General features: G+C 40.4%; 1 protein-coding gene and 1 long non-coding RNA gene across 2 annotated transcripts; both read left to right on the forward strand.

The window, feature by feature from the left end:
- Nucleotides 1-1,790: 1,790 nt before the first annotated feature.
- On the forward strand, nucleotides 1,791-21,226 carry clrn1 (clarin 1). Its single transcript, XM_024442028.2, has 3 exons — nucleotides 1,791-2,755; nucleotides 15,722-15,901; nucleotides 17,294-21,226. The coding sequence occupies exons 1-3, from the start codon at nucleotides 2,503-2,505 to the stop codon at nucleotides 17,557-17,559; spliced, it is 699 nt and encodes a 232-aa protein (XP_024297796.1). The 5' UTR covers nucleotides 1,791-2,502; the 3' UTR covers nucleotides 17,560-21,226.
- Nucleotides 7,163-9,647, forward strand: LOC112265034. The gene is made up of 4 exons (XR_002955717.2): nucleotides 7,163-8,368; nucleotides 8,519-8,654; nucleotides 9,123-9,157; nucleotides 9,514-9,647. It is a non-coding gene; the product is annotated as an uncharacterized LOC112265034 (long non-coding RNA).
- Nucleotides 21,227-22,474: the final 1,248 nt, after the last annotated feature.

Genomic DNA, 22,474 nt, shown 5'->3' on the forward strand with positions numbered 1-22,474 from the left:
TGTTTGTAATCTATGTATGCTTGTGTTCCCTCGTGTGCATTATGTATTAATTTGTTGTTAATAAAAAAAAATATAATAATAAAAAAGGGTAGACATCCAAAATGTCTGCCATTTGGGTCCTACCAGAGTTATATTACAAGTACCCTTCCAAGAAGGCTCAAGGTCATTGGTCACAGAAAAGATGTCAAATCACGTTATTTGTACAGTAGCTTTGATTGGACTGATCATGTCAACATCTTACTTTCACAATCTTAGCTAGCAGTCATCATCGTGAATCAAGTCTACTGACTAATCCAAGATGGCGTAGCAGTCAGACGTGTGTTTGTCTTGTCCCATGTAAATAGTCGTTTTTTTCGTATATATTTTCTCTCACTTTCCACCTACGATCTAACTATACTTTCCTGCTATTTTTATACGTTATAACTGGAACCTCCATCAGCAACTAGCCAGCTAACTAGCCACTGTTAGCCACGGCTAGCGGTCTTCACCTTTAGCTCGGACACCAGCCAGCTTCAGCTCGATCAATAACTACCAGTCTACACAGAGCGATATCAACCCAGAGCATATCGGACTGCTTTTCTCCACCACATCACTGGATTTCTGGCGCAAACTCTGGGCCATTACACCAGATCGCAGCTAGCTAGCTGCAACCCAGTTGCTACTCCTGGCTAACGCCTCTGTCCTGAAGCAAAGCACCAGCTAGCCTCTAGCTAGGCCCATCTCCCGGCTTGTCGAAGAGGTATACCTGCTAACTAATTCGTGGGCTACAATACTTATTTTGCCAATTGGCCTGGACCCTTTATTGCCGACACGGAGCCCAGCCGATCTATCACGACTGGTCTGCCGACGTAATCATCCGATGTGGTTTCAGACTTTTCCGACTTTTAGTATTCTGAACGCCGTGCTTCCCGCTCACCTAGCATAGTAGCGAATACCGAACGGCTCCCTGACTCCCCTATTGCTTCTCATTGGACTCTATGATCCCTCGGCGACACATGCCTCTCTCTAATGTCAATATGCCTTGTCTTCTGCTGTTTCGGTTAGTTATTATTGTTTTATTTCACTGTAGATTTTATTTCACCACGAGCAATACCTGTCAAACTGAGACATTTCTCACAAAACACAGGGATGTTGATTTGCACAGGACTAGTATTATCAGAGGACTTTGGATTTGCCAACAGTAAGTTATTTTAGGCAAGGGTGCAACTTTCATTGGGGACGGGGGGACATGTCTCCCCCCCCACATTCTGAAATTGCATTTTGGCCCCCTCAGTTTTATCATTCGAATGTGATACAAAAATAGTCAAGGGTGTGCTTTAGGACCATGCGGAGGCCTCCGAGCGGTCGGGTATGCTGTTTGAAGTGTTTATCTGACTGGATAAAATATTTACAGTAGCAATCAAAAGTCTGGACACACATACTCGTTCCAGTGTTTTTCTTTATTTTTTTTACTATATTGTAGAATAGAGAAGACAACAAACTATGAATCATGTAGTAACCCAAAAAGTGATAAATCAAAATATATTTTATATTTGAGATTCTTCAAAGTAGCCACCCTTTGCCTTGATGACAGCTTTGCACACTCTTGGCAGTGTGTAATTGAATTTACCACAGGTGGACTTCAATCAAGTAGTAGAAACATCTCAAGGATGATCAATGGAAACAGGAGCTCAATTGAGTTTCAAAGCAAAGGGGCTGAATATGTAAATAAGGTATTTTTTGTATATATTTATAAAAATGTCTATACCTGTCATCACTTTGTCATTATGGGGTATTGTGTGTAGACTGATGAGGATTTTTATTTAATACATTTTAGAATAAAGCTGTCACGTTAAAAAAATGTGGAAAAATAATATATATAGACTTAATAAATATCGACTGAGTATATGTATTCATTATGTCTCCTCAACTTCTAAAACCAAAGTTGCGCCTCTGGGTTGAATTGTTGTAAACATGTAACAATTACTGACAAGGCAGAATCGGACGGGATTAAAATTACAGATGTGTTTTGTGCTCGTGGACATATTTACATTACCCGACCTCCCCCAGTAAAACGAATCTTGTACAAACAGGGATATACATCTACAGATTAAGTCGATATAAATCCTTCATTCCCTCTGAAGTTATGGAAAAATGTGGAAACTCATTTTGCTGCGAAAAAGAAATGTGTGGGCAAATTCAGGCCTTGTGGGCGGGTTTTGAGAAGTCATTGTGCTAAAAACTTCTCGACGATAGCGAGAAGCACTCTACCAAATGTAAAACCTTGGTTACTTGGAGATAATGAGCAAGGGGGAAAGACGATCAATGTAATTGAATATGCAACGGCCATTTTAGAACAGCATCACTACGGTATACACATTTAGCTATTTCAATGACACTTGTCATAATATCCTAACACAGATCATTAGCAACTTGGTTTTGGATTATTTGGGAGTTGGCTACCAACTGGAGATGAATTGAACACCATGGACTGGTCAGACTAATGATTTTTTCACACTCACCATGCCAAATTGTCAAAAGAAAATTATATTCTCTGTTGCCGGAGTGTTGAGTTTCGGTTGCGTCCTCATTATTGCCGCCGCGATGGGGACGCAGTTTTGGGTCCAGGGGACTGTGTTGTGTACAACCGGGGCGCAACTTGTAAATGCCACAGGACAAGAGCTGGATAAATTTGTCGGTAGGGTTAACTATGGTCTTTTTCACGGACAGAGAGTGAAGCAATGTGGACTTGGTGGAAGACCCTTCAGATTTTCATGTGAGTAGAAGACCCTGTGAATTGTATGAAAAGTTTGTGAAAACCGGTGTATTTAAAGATTACTGCGGTGTATTTAAAGATTACTGCTATTATGAAAAGTAAACAATGAGACGAGTAGTCACTCACTACATTAATAATTCAAATTACTATAGCCTACACCCTGTTTTAAGTCCTATCCCTGTGACGTAAGGATCCACTTTACTAAATTAAATGGAATGTTCAGCATAAATTATCTTGGTAGCATTGGCACAAAATATAGCCTAATTATTGGGTGTTGGAAAAAAACTCACATTTTATAATAAAGTATTTGCAGGCTAACAATACAATACAATACACATAATGTAATTACCCATTGGGCATACGACGTGATAATTGAAACCCGGTCTGGACATTATATGACCAGATTAATACGTTTTCTATACGATGTCTTTTTGACATCATGCAAAATACGTCTTATTTTGGTTGATAACTGGTGTGGAGTTCAACCAAAAAACATATCTAAATGCTACTCAATTAATAGAAACCAATCTATATAAACATGTGCATAGTCTTTGTGGGCCATGCACCCATTGTATATAAGACGCTAGAACCATTACAATTATATCAATTTGAGTAATGTTCTTTTTTTCAGCAGGGTTTTCATGATTCAGTTTAGCACATTTGGCAAACAATAGCTGGCAGAACTCACCAAAGGGGTTAGGGTCACGTGGCATACTGTAACCAGTCAACCACAGGAGGTTAGTGGCACCTTAATTGGGGGAAATGGGTTCGTGTTAATGATTGGAGCAGAATTAGTGGAATGGTATCAAGTACATGGTTTCCAGGTGTTTGATGCCATTCCATTTGCTCTGTTCTGGCCATTATAATGAGCCCTTCTACTCTCAATAGCCTCCTGTGCAGTCAACACACTTGACTCAGACCCATTCCATTTGAGTACTATGGGACTGGGGCTCAGGGGGCTTCATGCGGACCGAGCTCTTCCCGAGGTACTCGGCTGAGCCTACTTCAGTTTATCCGGTCCGATTGACTTTTTCAGGAATAGGGCCATTTGAGGTTTTAATCATGTGATGAAATACCTTCTTTTTTTTAAACAGAGAAATGTGATATATTTCACCTCCAAGTCATCAAATTTGCTAGGTCATTAAAAGCTCCAATTTATGAATCCTAATTTAGAGAATCTCCGATGTTATAAATGCTTTTGCTTTTACTACAGGCTATGTTTTTCGTAGTTGCAGTCCACCCAATTGAAAAGTGCACATTCACTTCCATAACATTTGTTCTAGGCTACCAGCATGTAAGATAAAACCTGAGATATCTGTGGCATTGCGTTATGTCGGATGCGTGCACACCAAAACACCCTTTCGGTGACATGAATAAGGATATTTCATATTTTGAAGTTTAACACTATAAATGTGTTTGCTTTCACATGCAGTGTTTTTTATAGTTTCAGTCCACTGAATTGAAAAGTGCACATTCACTTCCATAACAATTGTTCTACGCTACCAGCATGTAAGATTAACATGCACAATAATACAGGATATCCTTACAAAAATGCACTGTTGTTAAAATGCAGTGAAACTGCAGTACAATTACATTATGTCTTTTAAATGAAGATTATCCGGTGGCTTGCTGTGTGGCTTCTAATGGTAATTGTTTGTTTGTGTTAACTAATTGCACTGTTTTATTGTGCTGCACATTTTCTTCTGTTCCACTGAATGCTGTTTTGACGTTCTATTATGACTAACTAAATTTGATTTCAGAATTTAACAAATAACATGTAGGCCACCTATGTCTTATGGTGGTTAATTTCTTTATCAATTGAGGGGAGACAAACCTATCACACAAGTCAGAGTTATACTTAAACTAAATCTTGAATCACTTATTAATAAGGGAGCAAGTCAATACAACACACACATAAAGTGAATCGATTGAGTGCTCTACTATAATGATGGCTGGTCGATGATTCACGCTCAGATGATTCGTTGAGAGCCCAAGACAAAAGTACAAAGGTCTTTTTTATAGCCCAGATACACCCCTTTCAACCTACATGACCAACAACAGATATATAGAATAGGTCACAAGGTTAAGATTTGTATGAAAGATACTTATAATTCACAGCAGACAGTATCTGCTGTGTCAACAGTTATCTTTCATTGTACAGACCAGGGTCTGGCCCTGGGGTCATCTCTACCTGGTACCATATAGAACAGAAACATTAACTCATGCTCTGGAATGCGGTCTCTTTAGGTTTTATCACCCAAAAGACACCATGAATCTCCTGTCAGTGTTATCTCCCAGAGGCCCATTCCTAGTAGAACACACACAGATGACTGTTCTAACAAGCCCTTATTATGTTGCATACAAGAACCATTGGATGCAATAACAGCATTATAACATCATCTTGCAATTTTCCACCATAGTCTTTTATTTCAAATCAAATTGTATTTGTCACATGTGGCGAATACAACAGGTGTAGACCTTACAGACCTTACTTACAAGCCCTTAACAATGCAGTTTTAAGAAAAATACCTGCTAAGTAAAAAAATAAAAGTAACAATGTGCGCGGGCACCAGTTGAGGTAATTGAGGTAGTATGTACATGTAGGTAGAGTTATTAAAGTGACAATGCATGGTTAATAAACAGAGAGTAGCAGCAGCTTAAAAGAGAAAGGGGGGTAAAATGCAAATAGTCCTGGTAGCCATTTGATTAGCGGTTCAGGAGTCTTATGGCTTGGGGGTAAAAGCTGTTAAGAAGCCTTTTGGACCTAGCTTTGGCACTCTGGTACTGCTTGCCGTGTGGTAGCAGAGATAACAGTCTATAACTAGGGTGGCTGGAGGCTATGACAATTTTTAGGGCCTTCCTCTGACACCACCTGGTATAGAGGTCCTGGATGGCAGGAAGCTTGGCCCCAGTGATTTATTGGGCCGTACGCACTACCCTCTGTAGTGCCTTGCGGTCAGAGTCCGAGCAGTTGACATACCAGGCAGTGATGCATCCACCGCTATCCTACTAAACTCAGCAAAAAAGTCCTCTCACTGTCAACTGCATTAATTTACAGCAAACTTAACATGTGTAAATATTTGTATGATCATAACAAGATTCAACAACTGAGACATAAACTGAACAAGTTCCACAGACATGTGACAAACAGAAATGGAATAATGTGTCCCTGAACAAAGAGGGGGTCAAAATCAAAAGTAACAGTCAGTATCTGTTGTGGCCACCAGCTGCATTAAGTACTGCAGTGCATCTCCTCCTCATGGACTGCACCAGATTTGCCAGTTCTTGCTGTGAGATGTTACCCCACTCTTCCACCAAGGCACCTGCAGGTTCCCGGACATTTCTGAGGGGAATGGCCCTAGCCCTCACCCTCCGATCCAACAGGTCCTAGACGTGCTCAATGGGATTGAGATCCGGGCTCTTCGCTGGCCATGGCAGAACACTGACATTCCTGTCTTGCAGGAAATCACACACAGAACGAGCAGTATGGCTGGTGACATTGTCATGCTGGAGGGTCATGTCAGGGTAAGCCTGCAGGAAGGGTACCACATGAGGGAGGAGGATATCTTCCCTGTAACGCACAGCATTGAGATTGCCTGCAATGACAACAAGCTCAGTCCGATGATGCTGTGACACACCGCCCCAGACCATGACGGACCCTCCACCTCCAAATCGATCCCGCTCCAGAGTACAGGCCTCGGTGCTCATTCCTTCGACGATAAACTCACCATCCCTGGTGAGACCAAACAGCGACTCGCCAGCGAAGACCACTTTTTGCCAGTCCTGTCTGGTCCAGCAACGGTGGGTTTGTGCCCATAGGTGATGTTGTTGCCGGTGATGTCTGGTGAGGATCTGCCTTACAACAGGCCTACGTGCCCTCAGTCCAGTCCCTCTCAGCCTATTGCAGACAGTCTGAGCACTGATGGAGGGATTGTGCGTTCCTGGTGTAACTCGGGCAGTTGTAACCATCCTGTACCTGTACCGCAGGTGTGATGTTCGGATGTACCGATCCTGTGCAGGTGTGTCTACACGTGGTCTGCCACTGCGAGGACGATCAGCTGTCTGTCCTGTCTCCCTGTAGCGCTGTCTGAGGCTTCTCGCAGTACAGACATTGCAATTTATTTCCCTGGCCACATCTGCAGTCCTCATGCCTCCTTGCAGAATGCCTAAGGCACGTTCACGCAGATGAGCAGGGACCCTGGGCATCTTTCTTTTGCTTTTTTTTCAGAGTCAGTGGAAAGGCCTCTTTAGTGTCCTAAGTGTTTGTAACTGTGACCTTAATTTCCTGCCGTCTGTTAGTGTTTTAACGACCGTTCCACAGGTGCATGTTCATTAATTGTTTATGGTTCATTGAACAAGCATGGGAAACAGTGTTTAAACCCTTTGCAATGAAGATCTGTGAAGTTATTTGGATTTTTATGAATTATCTTTGAAAGACAGGGTCCTGAAAAAGGGCCATTTCTTTTTTTGCTGAGTTTACAATCCATCAGGATTTACAAACCCTATTTTTATTGCATTTATTTCCATCAATAATTAGTTGAATTATTGCACCTGAATTGCACCCTGAAAATGACTGTTATATTTTTCCTTAAAGCTTTCAAGCAATTAACATAATGTGTCTGGTAATTGTATTTAATTTCATTGGCTACATTTTTTTATAATTGAACCTTTTATTTAACTAGGCAAGTCAGTTAATTAAGAACAAATTCCTATTTACAATGACGGCCTCCTGCAGGGACGGGGGCTGGGATTAAATTTAGGAGGTAGGCATATCCTTTCCAGCTAAAACTTAGATTGGAATCTGTGCTTCATGAGCAGCAATCAATCTGCATGCAGGCAGCCTGCTCCAGCTCATTGGTCAAAATTCCATATGGCAGTTGGAACAGACATAGCTGGAAAACATAGACAGTTTCTGTAAATTTACACCATTTTTTACATTTGACTGCTAAATGGTAGTCCCTGTTCTCCTGCATTCTTGTTTTACTTTTGTAAGTAAAGCGGCAGTTTTTTGGGGAGAAGAATTTCAAGGAAACATTTTCTAGCTATTTAACATTAGCTCTCTGGCTAATCCTCCATGGACATGGTAAGTTAAAATGTTTACCTTTTGTAGGTGTTGGTTCTAGCTAGTCAACATTTTGATATCGGTTTAGTTAATGATAGCAAATGTGTGTATGCGTGTGTTCTGTGTGTGAGATGATGATCACAATAACTTGAAAACATTGTCATGTCAACATTGTCCTGCTAGCTATGTGTGTGTATTCGGTGTTCTGTGTGAGATTTGACAATGATTATAATCACAATCATTTACAGAAAAGATTGGTACATATAGGAAACATTGTGTGCATGCATGTGTGTGAGACAGTAAACTATCCTAATTCTTGAAGCGTGTACCCCCAATATGAATGTGAAGATTTTCTTGATTCATCAGATTTCCTTGTATTTTCTATTGGACAATACAATACATTTTGCCTATCCCTGCTCTTCCTCAACACTCATTCTAAAATTATACCTCTCAACTGCCTTTTTCAATTTTTGATTCTCATTTTTTGCAGGAATCTTCTAGCTTGGATGGAGGAAGGAACAAAGGGAATGAGTATAGAAATGTAATGCTGAGTAAGTGTAATGCTGAGTAAGAAATGTAAATAGACAGCAAAACACAGTCTCTCTCTGCCTAACTGCCAGATTGCTGAGGGGCAACATAGTCAATGTACTTGCTAGTCTAAGTCTAACTTTGTGTTAACCATGATTCATCTGTATTTACAGTTCCTGAAACATGTCAATGACCTGATGCATGGCCTCTACAGGGGTGCTTGGCCACACACTCAGTTACCAGTGACCTATTCTGCCACATCGCCAGGGAAGGAAGAGAGCAGAACCACTCTTCCATAAATCCATGACAGTAAGTTGTGTGCAAAAGTATTTTTATTTTATTTTTCGGTTTGATACTCTAACATTCCGTGTGTATTGATTCCTACTAACCAGCTTTGTAAGAGCTAGATTTGTACTAGCTATGCTGATGGTCATTATCTTTTTTTCATTGAGACTGGATTCCCCAAGAGACATGCTATTCAGCTGCCCATTATTGCCTGATCTTACCTAGAACCTAAAAAGGTTAATCGTCTGTCCCCATATGAAAACCCTTTCTGGTTTCAGATAGAACCCTTTGGTTCCAGGTAAAAGTATTTTGGGTTCCATGTAGAACCCTTTCCACAGAGGCTTTTACATGGGGACAGCCGAAGAACCCTTTTGGAGAAAAAATGACTAAGAGTGTAGTGTAATTAGATCCAATTGAAATAGCACGGCTTCTAATATAAGTTGGTAAAGCAACAAAAAAAATCCTATTTTTAACTGGCCTTTTTTATTTCAGGTGCGAAACCCTTGATCCTGATTCATGTAAAGTTGGTGAGTCATGTACAGTTTCTCCCCTTTCTCTCTTGCTCATTCTCCCTGTCACTCACTCAAACTCACACACGTGTGCAGTTGCCGAGAAGAGGAAGCGATTTGCGGATTACACCCATTTCTAACAATGTTTGTTGCAGGAGTGATAAGACAGACACAACTTTTGAACAAGATAATATTGCCTCTTTTACTTAATTTGTTGCATTTAGTTTCTCTTTTTTACTGCCACAAAATGATTCAACTAGTACCATGTAAATAATTTTAGCTAGCTGAGTCCACAAATATTCTTCAATTAATGTCCTTTTTTAGTTTGCTTTTAAAATCTCAAGTTGGTAATACGCTGATTCTCTTCACTGCAGATCTGACCCATCAAACGACTCTTCAAGAGGGTCACCACACTCCAGATCTCTTTCTGTGCTCAGAGGTACTTGATGAGGATCTACCCCATCACACCACTAATGAATTATTAATCAAATAAAACAATGGGCCTTTGTATAGTCTGTCCCAGTCTTTTTTTTTGCATGTAATGTCTGTGGTTGAATTATGAAACGATTTCTGTATGCAGATGTATGTCGTTTAGTTTTTTACATTGCATGATCTATTTTAAATGTAAGAATATGTTACAGATTAACTTTAATTGGTGACTATGGAAACAATCAGAAATGTAACGAGAAATGTTTTCAATATCCAACTTTATCCTCTGCAATACGTTTTACCACACTTTTTTTTTTTTCTAAGGGCGCTATCTGGAACTTAAAAGGGTTATTCGGGCAGTTTCCATAGGAGAACCCTTTGAAGAACCCTTTTTGGTTTCAAGTAGAACTGTTTTTGTTTCAGGTAGAACTCTTTTGGGTTCTATGTAGGACCTGTTCCACAGAAGATTCTACATGGAAACCAAAATGGTTATACGTTGAACCAAAAAGGCCTTTCCTATGGGGACAGCCGAAGACTCCTTTTGGGACCCTTTATTCTAAGAGTGTAGGTAATAAACTGTAGTCAGGTAGTCCATTATTTTTTTTAAATTTAATTAGACAAGTCAGTTAAGATCAAATTCTTATTTACAATCACAGCCTACAAAATTCTTTAACTAGTACCATGTTATGATGAGGTCTTAACAATGACCAGTAGGCTACATAATATAGTGGTCAGAATCATGACCAGCTGGTCAGATAGAAGTCACAGTTATGACCAACTGGTGTAATGGTGGTCAGAAAAATGTCATATTCTGGTCAGGAAAAATATGTTTAAAAAAATCTTCCCTTTTAAACCAGTTAGCGACCAGAATAAGATGTCATAAATACATTTTCAGCCAGAGTTTGCACACTGGGTAGTAACCGAAGCATAGGACAAGATTCAGTAGCCACTGCAGCCTAAAGTAAATGGAAATAAATTTGTCAAAATGTTATAATTACTCCTGTCTATACAGAAATGAGTAAAGTAATATAAGACAAGCAAGACCGAGGACCATTTAGTTTCTTTCAAAGCTGTGGATTGTTTCAAATCCCAAGCAAGGCCTATATGACTAGTTGGGAAGCCCGCAATTTGCGGCTGTTAGTGAAAAAGCAATGCATTTAAAATACGTGTGAAGATAATATGTCTTGAGTACAATTTGAAATGTTGCAAGAAGAAGGGGAGGGGTGTATGTTGAAGATATTGGTGTCTCTCCAGAATGTGCTCAGTCCTCCAGAATGCACTGAGCTGCCTCCCGCCAAATTCTTGCACATTCATAGTTTTATTGTGTTAATAGTTTATAGATTTTTTATTTTTGTACCAATTCCCCATTACATACAGTATGTCACCAGTAGTAAATTTGGTTGCATTAATTTAGGTTAATGTATGCATGTCTTAATTAGGTCTATTTTTACCGTTCTCATTCTCGGAGTGGTAACATTGTAGAGTTCACAATAACTTTTGTTTTATTAAATATCATTTGACTTCGGCCAGAACCCCTCTCCCCCGCAGAGAGGGGAGTTGGTGGGGAGTTGACTGTTGTAAATCATGGATTGGAACTTTCAGCTATTTCCCTCTCAAAATTCACACAGGAATGTGCCTTTGTTCACAGGTTTTCCCGCTGAAACTCTAACATGTTCTAAAGTGAATACTGGAACAATATTTCTAACAGAATGTGGGGAATGTTCAGACGATCTAAAGAAATGTATGTCCTTTCGGTTGTTATTTTGTGATATATTAAAAATGTTAAAGGAAATACTGTCACTTGAAAAGTGTATATACACTACAGGTACGAAGTCTCCATTCTCTATGTTGTGTATGAAAAATGATTCGTGTTTTTCTTAAGAGAAGGATGTGATCTTAGAAACTATAAGAGGAAATTGTTTCGATAACAAGTGAGTAGTCACCGCCCCCTTGAGTGAAGTCAGAGCCTCACAAACCGACCCTATTGAATAACTGTATAGAATCAGGGGTTAAAAATGTACATATCAGACCAGAGAGACATTTTAGCTGTGGCTCACATCCAAAGTGGTTTGAACTCTGAAATCTCAGCACGAGGTAGAGAATAAAATCACCTCCCGGACAATCACTGGTACGGCTGATTAGCTGTCCTAAGAAAAGTATCTAGAAAAGCGAATTTAAGTGGGACCATTCTACTATTCTTCAAAACAACATATACTACTACTCTCATCACCACTGAGAACCATCGAGACGGCTGGCTAACCTATCTTCAAATAAGTATCTTCCAGAGCGAGTGGAAGCAGAGTGAGAGCTGTAGTTCTATTCAGGACAGGAGACAGGACAGACAGCTGATCGAACCTTGATGTCTTGGTAATGGCTAATGAAATTACCTTGACTTCTTTCATCCCATCATGTATCACTAGCAGTAGGAAGTGAGCAAAACAGGAGAGTCACCGTCTGGATCTCCGGAGGTTGATGTTCACCTCATCCCATGATACATCCTCCCATAGGTGTTCATCGTCCAGGTTCCCGTCTTTACTGTGCTCCTCCTGCTGTGGCAGCTTTACTTTGAATGCACATTTCATATTTCATGTGTTATCTGTGATAATAGGATACTTTGTTTGTGATGCGATTCATCTGTGATTTCATCAAAGCTATAGCTAGCTATTTTCTCTGCTATGCCGCCCAGTGTACCGCCTGCAGTCTAGGAGGAAGGACTCCAGCTCATTTCTATTTGGGTTTTTACTGTGAGTGGTAACTCTGAAGAAAGAGCACAAGAATTGGGATGATGAATTTTCTGTGCAAATGCTGCCACACTTGGCTGTGCAGTATCTGGTGTCTGCTGTCCTGCCTTGTACTTCCTGAATCTGAAAATAAATTGAAAAAATATTCTATAAAATTTCTGGTAATATTAACATCAAATCTATGAACCTTAGCTAAAGTCGCAGCACCAATTTTAATCACACGTATTGCAACCGCATTGCATAAGTTGCAATAAACTGTTAAGTCACAATGATGAACACATTACGCGAGAAGCAATGTTAATATATGTCTTAATTTAAAAATGCAACTCTGGGCCCGAGGCAGAGATGGCGGAACAGAGTTTTGACTGGGGGTTCAGGATTGTTTTAAAGCCTAGTTTAGATATGTTTCTGTTTATTTCTGACATTTTGGTAGGTTATTTGTTTGTCAACTTGTCTATAATTAGATACTCTTCTGTCATTACTTGTTGCCCCAGAAGACTCATTATAAACTGTGTGGTACGAGCCATGAATGCTGATTGGCTGACAGCCGTTGTATATCAGACTGTGTACCACGGGTAAGACAAAACATGTATTTGTATTGCTCTAATTACCTTGGTAACCAGTTTATACACTGACCTAAAATATAAACGCAACATGTAAAGTGTTGGTCCCATCAGTCATGAGCTGAAATAAAAGATCCCAGAAATTTTGAGGGAGGGCATGCAATTGGCATGCTGACTGCAGGAATGTCCAGCAGAACTGTTGACAGAGAATTGAATGTTCATTTCTCTACCGTAAGCCACCTCCAATGTCATTTCAAAGAGTTTGACAGTACGTCCTACCGGCCTCACAACCACAGACTGTGTATGACGTCATGTGGGTGAGCGGTTTGCTGATGTCAAAATGTTATGAACAGAGTGCCCCGTGGTGTTGGGATTATGGTATGGGAAGGCATAAACTACAGACAATGAAAACATTTACAATTAATCAATGGCAGTTTGAATGCACAGAGATACCGTGACGAGATCCTGAGGCCCATTGTCGTGCCATTCATCCGCCGCCATCACAGTTTCAGCATGATAATGCACAGCCCCATGTCTCAAGGATCTGTACACAATTCCTGGAAGCTGAAAATGTCTGTTATTCTATGACCTGCATGCTCATCAGACAAGTCACCCATTGATCCTGTTTGGGATGCTCTGGATCGACGTGTACGACAGCATGTTCCCGCCAATATCCAGCAACTTTGCACAGCCATTGAAGAAGAATGGGACAACATTCCACCGGGCACAATCAACAGCCTGATCAACTCTATGTGAAGGAGGTGTGTCGCGCTGCATGAGGTAAATGGTGGTCACACCAGATACTAACTGTTTTTCTGATCCACGGCCCAAACCTTTTTTTAAGGTATTTGTGACCAATAGATGCATCTGTATTCCCAATCGTAAAATCCGTAGATTAGGGCCTAATTCATTTTTTGCAATTGACGGATTTCCTTATGTGAACTGTAACTCAATAAAAGTTTTGAAATTGATGCATGTTGTGTTAATTTTTGTTCAGTATCTTAGCAATAAGGCACCTCGGGGGGTAGTACCACGGCCGTGTTAAACTTGATTGCTGACAAGCAAAGAAAATTGGGACTATGTCAACAATGGACTAATGAAACAAATATTAAAAGATTGTTTTTAGGTGCAGTTTTTCTTTAACAGTTTAACAATCCTTTAAATGGAACGCAGTTGTCAATGGTTTTAGCGGAACTGGGGGGTCTCTTTTCCCCCCAGCAGCAGGCTAATCGAACGCTCTGCACTTTACTGTGACATTTTCTATATCATGACCTATTGGCATGTAGCTTTGCAGGCTAGCTACATCTCCTTTGCTAGCTAACCAACTAAAGCTAGCACACAATGCACAATCACATCAAGCAACTGAAGTGACAGAAAACTATGGGCACTTTCGTTTGTTTTACCTTTGTTTCTATTGACATTTCTTGAGATATATCCGTTTATAATGATCCTGATAAATGAATTCACCTGGCTCAGAGAAGCTGTCAGTCTCTTCACATTTATATGCGTGGCACAGTGTAAATCGCAAAAAAACTGAAACATTGTTCCACAGGTCGGAGAGGCAGATGGCAAGGTTCAGACAAACCCCAACTATTGCAAACCAAACATTTATAAAAGTACAGACATCAAAATGCTATATCATACACTACAGTTGGGTGAAACATGGGAAAGTTATGCTTCTTTAACATCTGAGAAGCTTGTTAACCCACTAGAGACAAGTAGGAGAAAAATACTAGATCTTGAATCTGGTCACAAATGTTAGCCTAGTCGACTATCTAATGGAACTGTTAACAGGCATTACCCGGAGAATACGCGATTGTGGTGCTATAACTCCTTGCTGTCAACAAATCAGAATCCTGGATTCAAACAACCTGTTTTATGATAATGGTTTTACAGGCTGCGGAGATGCATAATGCTGCTGTAAAAATGCATTGAACATTCACATCTGATACTAGACTAGGCTACACATACAGTAAGCCTGTACACAAATGTGGGTCACGGAGACATGGCCACGTGTAAATGTGCACATAGCCTACCCTCGCAGGGGGTAGAAATACCTCAAAGGAATATTTTTAAAACTTCACATTCATCTACAGCACTACTCCAACACCAATGCATTTGAAAATGGCGCATTATCAGTAAACATTTTTGACATAACTTTACTAACCTATGCCAACTCAGAGTTGGTTAAAATCCCAATAAAGGTTACAACAGATGATGTAAAAGTGATGTCTAAACTACTGGTAAGCTTAAGTTATGACATACAGAAATCTGGTCTTCATAGAAATCCGCCGTTTTCACATATGATGAATATGAAGTTGACACGTTTTGGAATGTCAGAAGAACATTGTTATTTAGTGTTAACAACAAACTCAAATCAAACAAAGAAAGAGAAATGTAAATGGAGTGAAGAGAAACCTGTTATCAAAATGATGAAGGCTAGCCTTACAGGGGAAACCCAACTGCCTTCAACTAGGTTAATTGGTCATTCATAAGAGGGGATCTCTTATAACTCAGCAAGTAGCACTAAATAGCAGTAAATGCAGTAACACATCTTACACAAGCACAATGGAGTGAATCATCAGCAATTTTTCACTAATGAGATTTGGCACACACACATTATCTTTTCGCTTGACCGGCAGGCTTGCTAATCATGGTGAGGCCATTTTAGATGAACAAAAAACGATTTGTTCTCTGACTGTTTGTTCCATCTGCCTTGCACGTTAAACTAATAGAATACAGAGACGCATGCATGTGTTTCATCACGTGAAAGTTGTGGGGGGGAAAAAATACTATTTAATAATTGTAGAACATTCCCACACCTCTCTATATTGTCCCTCTCCTTGTAGTTTTTCCGAACTTGGTGGACGTCATCCCAGCCAGTCTTCACGTCACTGTGATCTTCTTCTGCGTAGTGCTCATCTTCTTCTCCTCTGTGGCCACAGGCTTCTTTATGTACAATGCCTTTGGTAGTCCCTACGAGACCCTGCACGGACCCCTGGGACTCTACCTCTGGAACTTTGTCTGCTGTAAGCACAAAAAAGTCATAATTTCATAACTCACATCACAGGTAGATCTAGGCAAACAGCTCTTTTACACACGTGCATTCCATCTTCAGATATAAATAGCTCGCAGTACGCTACACAGGAACCACGTTTATTGGTTCTAACATGTCTCCTTATGTTCCGATCTTGTCCACATTCTGATTGTGCCCACATTTTCAGACAGGTGTAGACAATTAAAAGATGCATTGTGATCTTATTGTGATCAGATCTTCCTGACCACATCCGGATGTAGTCAGGCACGGATATGTGTAGCCGGATCTGGACATTGAAATAATTTAAATAATCATTCTCCCGCCCTCAAATCATTGACAGGTGGCACCATTGCGTCTTAAAACAAATGAATAAATATTTTTTTCCAAGAAAAGCTGTCAAATAATTTGCATACAGGAAGGGATCAGGAATTCTGGTCACGATGTGGATACAGTGTGTAGACTCATTTCTGAAAATGTGGGCCCAATCAGAATGTGGGCAAGATCAGGATGCATGTTAGCCCCAGGTATGAACGGGGCAATAGAGCAGTGGTTCTAGTACATTTTGACATTTCCGTACCCCTTGGGGGTACTTGGCCTATCCACAGAGGGTACTTGAGAAGACTCATGAGACCATACGCTTACTGGTAAAATGCACATGAAAGGGGTACTCTGGACAGAACAAAATGTACTTTGTTGTAAAGTAACCAAAACAAATTGAGAACCACTGCTATAGAGAACATGATTGGGGTCCAACAAAGGTGCCCTTCAACACTTCAACATTAGTTAGAAATGCATATCAGAGACGTTCAAACACAACAGCCAAGCCATGAGTGGTTGGCTGTACGTCACTTTAATTTTGCCTTTTTCAGCTTTAAAACCAGTATCCGGTAACCTACCATTTATTTAATCAGGACAGTGGGCTACTTGACCTCCCATTTAAAGGAGTTATTTCTCAGTTATCTATAACTGAGACCCTACCTTAGCGGGCCTATTAAATTAAAACCGCTTACCAGGTTTCAGGGGCAAAACTGAACAAACATTTTTAAACACTAGAATGCAAGTTTGGATTCATCTGATCAGTGAACCTATATTTACGATGATGTAAAACATGTCACATGATAATTAATCTCTCGCTGCAGTGAATGACCAAAGCTGAATTGTTTTGGTAACCTGTTTGGGATTGCAACTACTGTAGCGTTCACATATTTCCTTTTAATGTGGCGTGGGCAGGAAGTAGTATTCTGCCTTATAGGAACGTGTTTACAGTAACTGATCATTAGGCTGCCTTTGACTTCTTATTTGATCTCCCAGTGTTGTCAACTGTAATAGTGTAATATTGCCTGTCTGTCTGTCCGTCTGTGGGTCTGCCCATCTGTCTGAACAGGCCTCTGCAGCTGCCTGGTGATGATTCTGTTTGCCTCCGAGGTGAAGCTCCACCGGCTGTCCGACCACATCGCCAACTTCAACGAGAGCACGTTTGTGTACAAGACGCTCACAGAGCAATTTGACCACTCCTTCTGGCTCATCTTCCTCACCTTCCTCGTCCATGGCCTTAACATCCTGCTGATCCGTGTGGCCGGGATCCAGTTCCCCTTCCAGGAGGCCAAAGAGTCGGACGTGAACACCGGGGCATCAGATCTCATGTACTGACCAGGGCTTTTGTTTGTTTGTGTGGCCGCTTGCCGGGCCCCCCCCACTATAGTGACACTGAGCCTCAGCTATTAGCATGTCTCAATGGGAGACTTGGGGCCATAGCTTTTATGTGCCCATGTGCTGTTGAAAGGTCCAAGCAAATGTGACCCTCCTGAACCGCTTCTTTTCCGAAATCCAGACAAGCTGTCAGTCCTTCAGACGACAACTGGAGACGTGTCCCTGGCCATCTCTGTTAGGGAAGCTGTTTTGAAACTTTGAGTGAGTTGGGTCTTGTTTTTCTTTCCGTTGTTAATTGGTTGTATTTCGTTAGGTGGTGGGCCAATTAAAGGCCAGGATTTCACTCAGCTGTTGAAAAGCAGAGACTTGGTTGGTTCCACTCCATCGTGTTTTTACGTGCATTGGCAGTCCTTCCCTTGGCAGTCCAAAGCTTTATCAATGAAGGTGGACCGTTCAACAGTGTGTCACGATTGATTGACCAGAATAGGTACCATGTGTATTATGGATTGACGATATCGTAGCCTTTCAATTTTGCCCCCGAAATGTATTGAAAGACCACAGCTGTATAAAGTAAACCAAGCAGTTTCTTTAGCCCTGAATATTGGTTTTTACTTACTCAGATTTAGATGTTGCTTCATTGTTTGATCAGATGATGTATTCAGAATCATGTGATGTGCCAATTTTTATGATTTTAATGATGATCATTCCTAATACAACATTTATTTTATGAAATGTGTAGAGCTACTTAGATTTGTTGTAGATTTATATGCTGTTATTGGTGTAAGTCCGAGGTATATGTATTCTCTGTCGTAGGAAGAACAATTGTATAAATCTCCACCTACAGTATCTGTGTAAATGTTCCTTGAAGTATAGCTATTTTTGATTGATTGATCAAGTCATTGTATTTCACTATTTAGCATCTTTCTAAGGCACTGAATATTCAAAAACGAATCAAATTTGTAAGTACATTTTATCAGAACTATGAGGTTCCAGATTATTCTAAATCAGTTGAGTTTCAGAAAATGGCAAATGTCTTATTTCTTTCCCTTAATTCCACAATGTGGCAATATCTACATACACTATAAAGTACATCAGTAGACAGACCAAATCTTAAGTTAAAACTGAAAAGGGAATTTAACAAATAGGAGAGTAAATTTGTACGACAACATCTACAGGGAAAGCAAAGGGATGTTTTCTGTGTGTAATACAATACAGCACAAACATGTTGCATTGATGCACATTAAACATCATTGACATACATGAGCACATTCAAAGAGCCACTCCCATCAGTGCCAAACAGTGCAATAGTGTCCAAACAAGATTCAAACACCATTCAAAGTTGTCTTCTATGGGGGCTGTGGTTACGTGGTCATGAATATGCAACAGGTGCCCATAAAAACTGCCAGGTTACATTGGCCTTCTGACAGAAAACCTTCAAAGGCTTCATTCAACTTGACTCTTCCCCAGCAACAAGCTTCTACAAATGCAGCACAAATAGACTGTCATAGAGCCTTCCTCACCTAGCTGTTTTAAGTCTACATAGTAGCACTGAGACTCAAGGTAAGTTTTTCTTATTCTGTATTCAATTGAGTACAAGTGTTTCCCATGTTTAATTCATGAATGCTAAATTGCATCTTAATAGAGCCTAATCATCGCATTGACTTCATTGCACTTTAAAATTGAGCTGAATGAAGTGAATGTTATTTTTCGGACTTAGTATCTAATGAAAAATGGGTGTCAGATTTTTATTTGAGATATTCTGCATTAAACAACAGATTCAATAATTCAAGTAGTCTAATGTCAAGATGAATCCACGTACCAGCTATATGCCCATTTCCCCTCAACCCGAAATGAATGGAAAGATGAGCATAAAAAAGTATGTGGTGCTTATCTAATCCATTCATTTTGGATTGTGGGATGTGATGACTGGAGCTACTAAACAACCTGGGACGTCGACTTATCTCAACAGAAGACCACCTTTGAGGTCTGAAAACATCAGACAAACTTAGATTTTGGAGTGTAGCCTAGTGGCATTTTAATTATGGTAATTCAACTAGGTAAGACAAATAAAAGTGGTTGCAACTCCTCAAGAAAATTGTTGGAACTAAAACTCAAAACACTTCAACATTTCAAGTGGAAATATAACACTGTACAGGCCCTGGTCAGCTATCAAAGATTTCACACTATCTGACTTGATGGTTTTCAAAACAAATTTTTAGTTATATAATTTAGCGCAATAGCGTTTACTTGTTTTATTGGGTTACAAAATATTCCACATGTGGTAAGGGACGAGGCACATCTTGTTATTTTTCTTGTTGCATTCACAAGTGCTTTGAATGCAATGACACTTCATCATACAGGGGTACTCCCACAGATCATGTTTAACAATAATATTTCATTAAGTTCTGCAGGTGCAAAACTCCAGTGACTGGTTCGTTCATTCAGTAAGAGGGGGTAGTGACAGAGAAGTCATTTCTGTTTCCTTTTTTAGCCTCACAAGACATTCTGTATTTACTTTCTAATTGGACAGGCTGGTAAGGTGTCTTACCTGAGGGTGGTGGAGGCTTTAGCCAAGCAAACTGCTTTTAAGTCACAATCATGGTCTTCACTGTCCTCTGCAGTGGGGAGAAGATTTGCAGGGTTAAGAATTGTGCATCGTTTCAGAGTAACATGGGACATTGTCAACAGAATGTTCTGATAGTCTAGCAGTCTCGCAGGTGTCAAATGAGCCGTTCTTGCCTGTGTAATAATTGCGTGCACAGCATGAGGCATATGGATGGTTAGGGGAGACATAGCCACAATATCAGAACAGCAGTCGCTACAGATCTCAAACAGGAAACCCTTCCCTTGAATCGTCTAGAATAATAACCAAAAGGTCTATATCCCACACCATCATGTGTCAAAACTGCTGACATAAACCCACCCGTCTCAGAAACAAACAGATGAAAAGGTTTTGTATGGTCTGGCAGGCCCAGGCAAGGGGCGGACATCAGAGTGTGTTTCAATTTTACCAATGCCGTCTCAGTCTCATCCGTCCAGACCACAATTTCACTCGCCTCCATCTTTCTCCCATAGTTCAAACATAACAGGATTGTATTCATCTCTGCATTGTCTTTCAACCAAGGACGGCAGTAACTAGCCACACCCAACAAAGACATCATGTGCTGCTTAGTAACAGGTTTAGGCAAAACTTGAATTGTCTCTAATCGATCTTTGGAGATGGTGCGACCTTCAGAAGTAATGTCATGACCTAAATAAGGCCCAGCATAACTGCATTTTACTTGGGGAAACTTTACGACCATTTTCTGCTAAGAAAATCAACAATGCTCAAGTGTCCTCGTGACATCTCTCCTCTGACTGTGAGCAAACCAACAAATCCTCAACATATTGAACCAAAATGTTTACAACAGGGGCAACAAAACCCTCTTAGCTTCTGAGCCATTTCTTGGGCAAAGATAAATGGTGATTCAACATAATCCTGGGGCACTACCGTCCAAGACAACGCAAAAAACGCAAACTAGAATCACTCCTGTGACTCTTCAGCCACAGGGATACTGAAAAAATGATTTGCCAAATCAATCAGTGAAAAACAACAACTACCTGGAGTCACCTGGTGTCACACCCTGACCATAGTTTGCTTTGTATGTTTCTATGTTTTGGTTGGTCAGGGTGTGATCTGGGCATTCTATGTTGGTTGTCTTGTTTGTCTATTTCTATGTCTGGCCTGATATGGTTCTCAATCAGAGGCAGGTGTTAGTCATTGTCTCTGATTAGGAACCATATTTAGGTAGCCTGGGTTTCACTGTGTGTTGTTGGGTGATTGTTCCTGTCTTTGTGTTTGCACCAGATAGGGCTGTTTTGAGTTCTCACATTTCATTGTTTTGTAGTTTATTCATGTATAGTTTTCCTTTATTAAACAAACATGAATCATCATCATGCCGCATTTTGGTCCGCCTCTCCTTCAACTAAAGAGAACTGTTACACCTGGGATAAAATGGTAACAGTGTTAGGCACCAGGGGTGCTCTAGCATGTACAGCATGGTTTACTATTCTAAGGTTTTGCACAACACGATAATCACCAGCTGGTTTCCCAACAGGTAAAATTGGTGTGTTACAGGGTGAATTCAGACAGGGAATCAAAGCGACCTCTTTCAACTAACTCACTGTGAATTGGAGTAATACCCTTTTCAGGTTCTTTGCTAAGAGGGTACTGAGCTTTGTAAGGTCTGTGGGTGCTTTTTTGGAACGACCACAACTGGTGCAGTTTCGTTAACACCCACATCTTTCCATTGATTTCCAGGAGCTTTTGATAAGCTACTGGGGAACAGAGCCAGGGACTTCATACAGACTTCTCTTAGTATCTGTCAACAACACTCCAGCTACTACAAAGTCTTCTCCTCTGTATATCAAATTCATGGTTATCTCAACTTTCTCTTTTTGGTTTAACCATCTCTGTTGGTATTCAGGGTCTCTTCAAAATAAGGCAACAGCAGCAGTACAATGTTCAGAAACTTCCCAATTAGCATGCAGTGGTGAAGAGAGGGATTGCTCTCTCAGCTGTCCCTCAACATGTTGGTCATTTAAATGCCAAGCATAGTAACAGTTCATTAGGCGGAGGGAGATTCCATTTTCTCTCGATCCCAATGACAATCTTTCTTCAGTACATGCAACAGATAAATTGATTTTACACATTGAATCTCTTACTTATACATTCAGGCAGATGAATATAGGAATTGGTGTTTCCATTTCCACTCCCCCACTCCCCCTAAGGGAAAGGTCAAACATTCTTCAGAGGGAATTCCAGACGCTCCAACTGTGCGCATTGTTTTCTTTGAGGGGAAAACGGATAGCCCCAGAAACCGTGGCCCCAGTGTCCACCAAACATTCAATTTTATGGTTATTACCTAAAATGTCA

This window comes from Oncorhynchus tshawytscha, linkage group LG13 (assembly GCF_018296145.1).
Source record: "Oncorhynchus tshawytscha isolate Ot180627B linkage group LG13, Otsh_v2.0, whole genome shotgun sequence".
Classification (NCBI taxonomy): domain Eukaryota; kingdom Metazoa; phylum Chordata; class Actinopteri; order Salmoniformes; family Salmonidae; genus Oncorhynchus; species Oncorhynchus tshawytscha.